The sequence below is a fragment of the Salmo salar genome, chromosome ssa18 (assembly GCF_905237065.1).
Source record: "Salmo salar chromosome ssa18, Ssal_v3.1, whole genome shotgun sequence".
NCBI lineage: Eukaryota > Metazoa > Chordata > Actinopteri > Salmoniformes > Salmonidae > Salmo > Salmo salar.
Genome location: NC_059459.1, coordinates 37,954,435 through 37,965,235, shown reverse-complemented (window position 1 = coordinate 37,965,235; position 10,801 = coordinate 37,954,435). Strand labels below are relative to the sequence as shown.

Here is a 10,801-nt window from a genome sequence, read left to right as displayed (position 1 = left end):
AGAGAGGAAGATCTTTAGTGAATCTATATCCTGTACTAAATCCATCAATTCCCATTAACAAGTCATAATCAGTGCATTTCCAGGTCACTTTGTTCATTAGAGAAGAGCAGTATTGATTCAGTCCTGTCCTGGGCGTACCACCACTCAACACATAGTCATGTCCCAAATAGTATATTCACTATATGGTGTACTACATTTGACCAGGGCCCATAGGGAATAGGGTACTATATAGGGAATAGGGTATTATATAGGGAATAGGGTGCTATATAGGGAATAGGGTATTATATAGGGAATAAGGAACTATATAGGGAATAGGGTACTATGTAGGGAATAGGGTAATATATAGGGAATAGGGTATTATATAGGGAATAGGGTACTATATAGGGAATAGGGTATTATATAGGGAATAGGGTGCTATATAGGGAATAAGGAACTATATAGGGAATAGGGTACTATGTAGGGAATAGGGTAATATATAGGGAATAGGGTGTTATATAGGGAATAGGGTACTATATAGGGAATAGGGTATTATATAGGGAATAGGGTGCTATATAGGGAATAGGGTGCTATATAGGGAATAGGGTATTATATAGGGAATAGGGTACTATATAGGGAATATGGTATTATAAAGGGAATAGGGTACTATATAGGGAACAGGGTATTATATAGGGAATAGGGTACTATATAGGGAACAGGGTATTATATAGGGAATAGGGTACTATATAGGGAACAGGGTATTATATAGGTAATAGGTTAGATTGAAGACAAAGCTTTTAAAAGACAAATGAGAGGCATCACGGTCTATTATCATGTCCCCTGAAAGACAGGAGAGATGCATCATGGTCTACTATCATGTCCACTGAAAGACAGGAGAGATGCATCATGGTCTATTATCATGTCTACTGAAAGACAGGAGAGAGGCATCATGGTCTATTATCATGTCTACTGAAAGACAGGGTAGCTTCAGGAGAGCTTCAGGGGAGCTTCAACAGGGGAGCAGAGAAGAGCCAACTTCCAGGCAGATGTCTTGATAAATAATGCATTAGAGATGGGGCCGAAAGAAGATTTTGGAAAGACTAATTATTCAGCTGGACATTTAAGACTCGACTCACAAGAAAATAGCGAGCCCAAAAATGTATTCTGAAAGCTGAATTCAAACCATCCAGGCAGGCAGGCAGGCAGGCAGTCAGTCAGTCAGTCAGTCAGTTAGTCAGGCAGTCAGTCCACATTATCCCCATACAGGAGACTCTCACACACACAGCCACCCTCCTCTACTAAACATATTGAGGTACAGTATATATCACAACCATTAACCATTCACACAGCCTCCTCTACTAAACATATTGAGGTACAGTATATATCACAACCATTAACCATTCACACAGCCTCCTCTACTAAACATATTGAGGTACAGTATATATCACAACCATTAACCATTCACACAGCCTCCTCTACTAAACATATTGAGGTACAGTACACAGTATATACAGTTGAAGTCGGAAGTTTACATACACCTTAGCCAAATACATTTAAACTCAGTTTTTCACAATTGCTGACATTTAATCCTTTAAAAATTCCCTGTCTTAGGTCAGTTAGGATTACCACTTTATTTTAAGAATGTGAAATGTCAGAATAATAGTAGAGAGAATTAGTTATTTCAGCTTTTATTTCTTCATCACATTCCCAGTGGGTCAGAAGTTTACATACACTCAATTAGTATTTGGTAGCATTGCCTTTAAATTGTTTAACTTGGGTCAAATGTTTCGGGTAGCCTTCCACAAGCTTCCCACAATAAGTTAGGTGAATTTTGGCCCATTCCTCCTGACAGAGCTGGTGTAACTGAGTCAGGTTTGTAGGCCTCCTTGCTCGCACACACATTTTCGGTTCTGCCCACAAATTTTCTATAGGATTGAGGTCAGGGCTTTGTAAATACTTATTTCCCTCATTAAAATGCAAATCAATTTATAACATTTTTGACATGTGTTTTTCTGGATATTTTTGTTGTTATTCTGTCTCTCACTGTTCAAATAAACCTACCATTAAAATTATAGACTGATCCTTTCTTTGTCAGTGGGCAAATGTACAAAATCAGCAGGGGATCAAATACTTTTTTCCCCCACTGTAGATACTTTTGTACCCGTTTCCTCCAGCAACTTCACAAGGTCCTTTGCTGTTGTTCTGGGATTGATTTGCACTTTTCGCACCAAAGTACGTTCATCTCTAGGAGACAGAACGCGTCTCCTTCCTGAGCGGTATGACGGCTGCGTGGTCCCATGGTGTTTATACTTGCGTACTATTGTTTGTACAGATGAACGTGATACCCTCAGGCGTTTGGAAATTGCTCCCAAGGATGAACCAGACTTGTGGAGGTCTACAATGTTTTTGCTGAGGTCTTGGCTGATTTCTTTTGATTCTCCCATGATGTCAAGCAAAGAGGCACTGAGTTTGAAGGTAGGCCTTGAAATACATATACAGGTACACTTCCAAATGACTCAAATAGTATAAATTAGCCTATCTAAAGCCATGACATAATTTTCTGGAATTTTCCAAGCTGTTTAAAGGCACAGTCAACTTAGTGTATGTAAACTTCTGACCCACTGGAATTGTGATACAGTGAAATATAAAAAATTATAATTTTTGAAATAATCTGTCTGTAAACAATTGTTGGAAAAATTACTTGTGTCATGCACAAAGTAGATGTCCTAACCGACTTGCCAAAACTATAGTTTGTTAACAATACATTTGTGGAGTGGTTGAAAAACGAGTTTTAATGACTCCGACCTAAGTGTATGTAAACTTCCGACTTCAACTGTCTCACAACCATTAACAACACCTGCTGTTGGGAAATATAAATAGTTGGAACATTTGTAAAATAGTCATCCTCTGGGCTGAAGAACATGTCTACAGTTATAATAAGGTTTCCTTCCAGTGTTAAGAGTTAAAGGGTTAAAACTCAGTCCCCCCCCTCTAGCGATCTACTCTCTCAGCAGGCATAAATACCCATCCAGCAGGATAGCTTTGCTTTGCTTTTCCAACAGCACAACAGAACAGACCATGGTACTTAGCTAGTGAATCATAACCAGACCTTGGGACTTAGCTAGTGAATCATAACCAGACCCTGGGGCTTAGCTAGTGAATCATAACCAGACTCTGGGACTTAGCTAGTGAATCATAACCAGACTCTGGGACTTAGCTAGTGAATCATAACCAGACCCTGGGACTTAGCTAGTGAATCATAACCAGACCCTGGGACTTAGCTAGTGAATCATAACCAGACCCTGGGACTTAGCTAGTGAATCATAACCAGACTCTGGGACTTAGCTAGTGAATCATAACCAGACTCTGGGACTTAGCTAGTGAATCATAACCAGACCCTGGGACTTAGCTAGTGAATCATAACCAGACCCTGGGACTTAGCTAGTGAATCATAACTGGACCCTGGGACTTAGCTAGTGAATCATAACCGGACCCTGGGACTTAGCTAGTGAATCATAACCAGACCCTCCTCTCTCTCTAGTTCCCCCCCTCTCTCTCTCTCCCATTACTCTCCCTCTCTCCCCCTCTCTCTCCAGCTCTCTCTCACCTCTCCCCCTCTCTCTCTCTCTCTCTCCCTCTCCCATTACTCTCCCCATCTCTCCCTCTCCTCTCTTTCTCCCATTACTCTCGCTCTCTCTCACCTCTCTTTCCCCTCTCTCTCTCCAGCTCTCTCTCCCTCTCCTCTCTTTCCCCCCTCTCTCCCATTACTCTCCCTCTCTCCTCCTCTCTCTCCAGCTCTCTCTCACCTCTCTCCCCCCCTCTCTCTCTCTCTCTCTCTCCCCATTACTCTCCCCATCTCTCCTCTCTTTCTCCCATTACTCTCCCTCTCTCTCACCTCTCTTTCCCCCCTTTCTTTCCCTCTCTCCCCCTCTCTCTCCCCCTCTCTCTCTCTCCTCTAAATCTACCAGTTACGTAACTAAATGATGGCACTGCAGGTGCCAAGTAACCCATAACCCATAACCCATTCTACCCATAACCCATTCTACCCATAACCCATTCTACCCATAACCCATAACCCATTCTACCCATAACCCATTCTACCCATAACCCATTCTACCCATAACCCATTCTACCCATAACCCATTCTACCCATAACCCATAACCAATTCTACCCATAACCCATAACCCATTCTACCCATAACCCATTCTACCCATAACCCATAACCCATTCTACCCATAACCCATCCTTTCCTTGCGCACCACTTGGTTCTGCAGTAGTAATACAAACCAAGGAGAACTGACAGACAGAGGAGCCATTTAAAGGGGAAGGATGTAGTCATTTCCCCTCATTAAAATGTAGCTGTCTCTGTATAACAGGTTCTATCTTCAGCAGCCCTGTGTGTGTGTGTGTGTGTGTGTGTGTGTGTGTGTGTGTGTGTGTGTGTGTGTGTGTGTGTGTGTGTGTGTGTGTGTGTGTGTGTGTGTGTGTGTGTGTGTGTGTGTGTGTGTGTGTGTGTGTGTGTGGCTGTGCAGTTCACTCTGGGGAGAACTGCTTTGCTCTTTAATGAGCCCCTTCTATGCCAATGCTGAGAGGAAGATAGATAGAGAGAGAGAGAGAGAGGGGGGGGAGAGGGGAGGGAGGGAAGGAAGAAAGGAGGGGTGAGAGGGTCTATTGGTCGTGAACAGCAGAGCATTGTCCCTCAATTCGCCGGGTCCTGTCCTCAGTGACCAGTTCTGGACCCCATATTCATAAAGCGTCTTAGAGTAGGAGTGCTGGTCTAGGATCAGTTTGGCCTTTTAGATCATAATGAATTATATTAAATGGAGAGAACGGACCTGATCCTACATCAGCACTAAGATCACTTTATGAATACGGGCCCAGGTTGGTTTCTAACTGAGCACAAGATGGGATCTAATCTAAAGATCACTTTATGAATACGGCCCTGGTTGGCTTCTAACTGAGCACAAGTTGGGATCTAATCTAAAGATCACTTTATGAATATGGGGGCTGGTTGGCTTCTAACTGAGCACAAGATGGGATCTAATCAATAGCCCAAGAAAGCGATGCACCTCATACAGTTTTTTGTACACAGTACAACAACAAAAAAATGCATGAAATGAAATGAAATGTATGCATTCACTACTGTAAGTCGCTCTGGATAAGAGCGTCTGCTAAATGACTAAAATGTAATGTAAATGTACCTCTAACTAAAGTGGGTCTGGGAAGCAGGAAGAACGTAGGAAGCAGAAAGTCACAATTCTTCAAGCTCTAGTGTGTTTTAACTATTTACAATAACCTTTATTGAACTAGGCAAGTCAGTTAAGAACAAATTCTTATTTACCATGACGACCTAGGAACAGTGGGTTAACTGCCTTGTTCAGGGGCAGAATGACAGATTTTTACCTTGTCAGCTCGGGGATTCGATCTAGCAACCTTTTGGTTACTAGTCCAACTAGTTACTGGCCACTAGGCTACCTGCCGCCCCAAAATGTTACAATGATGGCCTACATCAGCCAAACCCGGACGACGCTGGGCAACTTGTACGCCGCCCTATAGGACTCCCAATCACAGCCGGATGTGATGCAGCCTGGATACTAAAAGAGGATATTAACTAGCTTCCAGATTGTCTAGGATAGCAATTAATGATGGGCTATAGGAAAAGGAGGCTCAACTCTCTATCCAGTTGCCATCCATCCTCACATACTGCATTCGGTCTCTTGCCGCAGCACTTGAGGAGATGATGGTGTCTGTGTGCACATTCAACTACAGAGAATGACTTTAAGTGATGTATTTTTCAATATGAGAGCTGCTGTGGTAGCGACTGAAAATGTTGACATTTCAAATCTCCACAGAGTCAGTGTAATGACAAGTTGACTTGTAACGTCATCAGCACTCATAATGAGTCCTTAGTAGAACCTGCTGTGCAGTAGACACACACACACGGACGGACGGACGGACGGACGGACGGACGGACGGACAGACAGATTCTGTATCTTCCAAGCATCTGTTGGCGTCATTGTTTTCACTTCTGTTCAGAGATAATCTGCTCATTATCTCTTAGTTAGATGATGCATCTCAGTGTAGTCCTCTGTGGCTCAGTTGGTAGAGAATGGTGGCTTTGGCGCTTGCAATGCCAGGAGAGTGGGTTCATTTCATGCAGGCACCACCCATTAGAAAATGGATAAAAGCTTTGGCTAAAATTGACCTCGCCCTGCCATCACAATGCTGCTATGCTGTAGATCAAGGGTTCACTTGGTCCTGGGGTCCATCCTGGGTGCATGACTTTTTGTTCAAATAATAAAAGATTGATGACGAGTTGGTTATTTGAATCAGCTGTGTGTAAAGACCCTGCTGTAGAACCACAGATTCTAAGTATCCTTCCACTGAGATCAAGGCTGCATCCCAAATGGCACCAGGAAGTATTCACACCCCTTTGACTTTCTCCACATTTTGTTGTGTCACAGCCTGAATTTAAAATGGATTCAATTGAGATTTTTCCATCGCTGACCTACACACAAGGCAAAGAAGGCGACCTATTGGTAGATGGGTAAAACATTTTAAAAAGCAGACATTGAATATCCCTTTGAGCACAGTGGTTATTATTTATACTTTGGATGGTTTATCACTACGGGACAGTCACTACAAGGATACTGGCGTCCTTCCTAACTCAGTTGCCGGAGAGGAAGGAAACCGCTCAGGGATTTCACCGTGAGGTAAATGGTGACTTTAAAACTGTTACAGAGTTTAATGGCTGTTATAGGAGAAGACTGAGGATGGATAAACAACATTGTAGTTCATCCACAATACTAACCTAAATGACAGAGTAAAACGAAGGAAGCCTGTACAGAATAAAAATATTCCAAAACATGCATCCTGTTTGCAACAAGGCACTAAAGTAATACTGCAACAAATGTGGCAAAGCAATTCCTTTTTTGTCCTGAATACAAAGTGTTGTTTTTGGGGAAAACCCAATACAACAGATTACTTAGTACCACTCTCCATATTTTCAAGCATAATGGTACCTGCATCATGTTATGGGTATGCTTGTAATCGTTAAGGATTGGGGAGTTTTTCAGGATAAAAAAATACACTGAATGGAGCTAAGCACAGGCCAAATCCTAGAGGATAACCTGGTTCAGTCTGCTTTCCACCAGACACTGGGAGACAAATTCACCTTTCAGCAGGACAACAAATTAAACACAATGTCAAATCTACACTGGAGTTGCTTACCAAGAAGACAGTGAATGTTCCTGAGTGTCCGAGTTACAGTTGTGACTTAAATCTACTTGAACATCTATGGCAAGACCTGAAAATGGTTGTCTAGCAATGATCAACAACCAATTTGACAGAGCTTGAAGAATTTCGAGAAGAATAATGGGCAAATGTTGCACAATCCAGGTGTGGAAAGCACTTAGAGACTTACCCAGAAATACTTTAAAGCTGTATTCGCTGCCAAAGGTGCTTCGGTAAAGTTTTGATTCAGGGGTGTGAATAATTATGTAAATGATAGCCTGGTTCCTCTCTAGGTTTCTTCCTAGGTTCTGGCCTTTCTAGAGAGTTCTTCCTAGCCACCGTGCTTCTACATCTGCATTGCTTGCTGTTTGGGGTTTTAGGCTGGGTTTCTGTACAGCACTTTGTGACATCGGCTGATGTAAAAAGGGCTTTATAAATACACTTTATTGATTGATGAGATATTTCTGTACTTCATTTTCAATAAATTTGCAAACATTTCTAAAAACGTGTTTTCACTTTGTCTTTATGGGGTATTGTGTGTACAGTAGGTGGGTGATAGGAAAAAAAACAATTTAATTCATTTTGAATTCAGGCTGTAAATAAGTCAAGGGGTATGAATAATTTCGGGAAGGCCCTGCATAGGGAAGTATATAGGGAATAGGGTTCCATTTGGGACGCGCAATAAGTATCCTTCCCTGGCATTGAGATGAAGCCATGTGTTGTGTTTCTGTCCTTGGCACTGAGGGGGAGTCCTCAGCTCAGTCTCCACCATACAAACAGTGACGCACACACACACACACACAGAGAGACAGACTGACACACACAGTCTTTTGCCCGCTGTCTGGTCTGGTGCCACTGTGCCCCACAAGTGGATCCCCTTCTACCGGTCTTGTGATTGGCTGTGTTTGGAAGCGTGACAGGAGAGAAAGAATCGAGTCTCTCTCAAATAAATAAACAAATAAACAAACAAATAAATAAATAGAATAAATAAATAAATACATAAACAGATCTTACAGCTTATAACCAACCGGACAGCAAGTCCACAGGGTGAGTCATGGGCATAGCTTGTTTTCTCTAGAATATTCTGATTTAGAGAATGAAAAAAGTGTGTTGCCTCTTGTGTTTCTTCAACAGTCTCCGGCTATAGAGGCAGATTTTATATGCAGCGGGCAACCAGATACATAAATATTGACCAGCAAATACATTCTCTACCCAATGCCCTGGTTTTAATATCAATCAAAGTTACCCACGTCTGGTTTTAATATCAATCAAAGTTACCCATGAACAACTGGTTAAAAGTAGTGCAAGATATAGGGAACACACACACACACACACACACACACACAGAGTAAATCGTTTTCCACTTTACAAAGGACAAGGCAGATCAACCATGACACTGGGCATTATATCAAGCACTTTGTATTGCAACCCCACTGTATGACTTGTGTCAGGATCAACAACCTCCCATCTATCAACGTTGCAATAGACGTCGGTGTTGTGTTAACTATAGACTAGTGTATTATGTCCTTCAGAATAAGCCTATTACGAGAATATCTGTCCAAATGTGTCCGTGGGCATTTTCTACACAACGAATACTGTATTGTGTAGGGCTGTGCATTGAATAACTGTGTATTGATTTAGACTAGTGCAGAAATGAAGGAGTAGGCATTATTTAAGAAAAATGAAGTGGGGCTCTTGACTACTGTAACACACGACTCGGCTTATATCGACATGACATTATGTTAGAAATCAATTAAGTCTGGAATAATAAACCATCAAGTTAAAATATACAAGTGCATAACTAAAGCATTTGTTATACACAGGGCGGGGTAACCTGGGGGTTAGAGCGTTGGACTAGTTTGCAAGATCGAATCCCCGAGCTGACAAGGTAAAAATCTGTCCCTGTGAACAAGGCATTTAACACACTGTTCCTAGACCGTCATTGTAAATAAGAATGTATTCTTAACTGACTTGCCTAGTTAAATAAATAAAATTAACCAGCGTAGTGGTTTAGATGAACTCAATGTTGGGTATAGCCTACATTTTATGACGAACTATATATATATATAAAGCAGCAGATTCCCCTTAAAATGAAGCGTTGTTATAGTAACTGTATTATTATGACCTTTGTAATTCTATTCATGAGGTGAATTTGCATGGGATTCATGTTTACTTTGCATGTTAATGAGGCGCATTCAAGAGCGAGTCAACTGTGCCGCGCAATGAGCTGTATTACCTGTCTGGATATAAACACATCACCTCCGCTACTGCGTAGGATCACCGTCAGGTTACAACACACCCGGTGGCGGACATCATTAGCCTACAGCGCTATATTTTCAATTTCATTCAACAACAACAACAATATTATTCATTTAAAATAGCCAACTCACGTCTCTGAAGCGATTCCAGTGTTTGATCTTCCGGCTGTACTGAGAAATGGTTGATAGCCATTGCTTATCTTCCATGAAATTCCCTGCTTTTTCTCCCTCTTTCCCAGCTTTCACTTCCACCTGCATCGATGTGCCGAACAGCACGACGGCTGGTACCAGAAGGCAAACCACATCTCTCATCCCGACCATATTTGTGTTGGTGTTTTAGTAGCCGCTATATCTTCTCCTGTCCTCTAAGCAAGGTTTTAACGATGCGATGTAGCCAGGCAGCCCGACTCGAATAGACTAAGCGTTTCTCATAGACCTGCTTACAGCAGTGCGATCAGGGCAGAGTGAACGAGCATCAATACGAGAGAGAGACGCCAGTGAAATAGTGTTATTCTAAACCGTGTTTCTAATTGAATGAGTGAAGCCAGCAATAGCCTAAAATGCATTTGTCTCTTCCATTTAGTAGTCTATTTTAAAACACTGTCATACAATACTGTACTTCAGATGGTTATTCCGTCTTAATTAACAACTAACACGTTTTAAAGTGTTTATCCCTCTTCTTATTGTCCTACTTGTCTTTAGTCTACCAAATAGAAATGTATGAATTATTGAGTCGTACCACCACACAGTCACAGAAGCAGAACTGATAGAAATTGATGAATTATTGAGTCGTACCACCACACAGTCACAGAAGCAGAACTGATAGAAATTGATGAATTATTGAGTCGTACCACCACACAGTCACAGAAGCAGAACTGATAGAAATTGATGAATTATTGAGTCGTACCACCACACAGTCACAGAACTGATAGAAATGTATGAGTTATTGAGTCGTGCCAGCACATAGTCACAGAACTGATAGAAATGTATGAGTTATTGAGTCGTGCCAGCACATAGTCACAGAACTGATAGAAATGTATGAATTATTGAGTCATACCACCACACAGTCACAGGACTGATAGAAATGCATGAATTATTGAGTCGTGCCACCACACAGTCACAGAACTGATAGAAATGTATGAATTATTGAGTCATACCACCACACAGTCACAGGACTGATAGAAATGTATGAATTATTGAGTCGTACCACCACACGTCACAGAACTGATAGAAATGTATGAATTATTGAGTCATACCACCACACAGTCACAGAACTGATAGAAATGTATGAATTATTGAGTCGTACCACCACACAGTCACAGAAGCAGAACTG

The 10,801-nt window shown here is 41.7% G+C and overlaps 1 protein-coding gene across 2 annotated transcripts in view; it reads right to left on the bottom strand.

Annotated features, from left to right (window-relative positions):
* LOC106591216 (testican-2) overlaps positions 1-10,162 on the bottom strand; it is a 112,137-nt gene extending 101,975 nt beyond the window's left edge. Inside the window, exon 1 of one of the 2 annotated variants that reach the window (XM_045701087.1) lies at positions 9,601-10,162. In XM_045701087.1, the coding sequence (XP_045557043.1) occupies positions 9,601-9,789 (189 nt within the window). In that variant the 5' untranslated portion in view covers positions 9,790-10,162. The remainder of the gene's footprint in view (positions 1-9,600) is intronic. The other variant, XM_045701086.1, reaches the window with a different exon arrangement.
* Between the last annotated feature and the right edge of the window lie 639 nt (positions 10,163-10,801).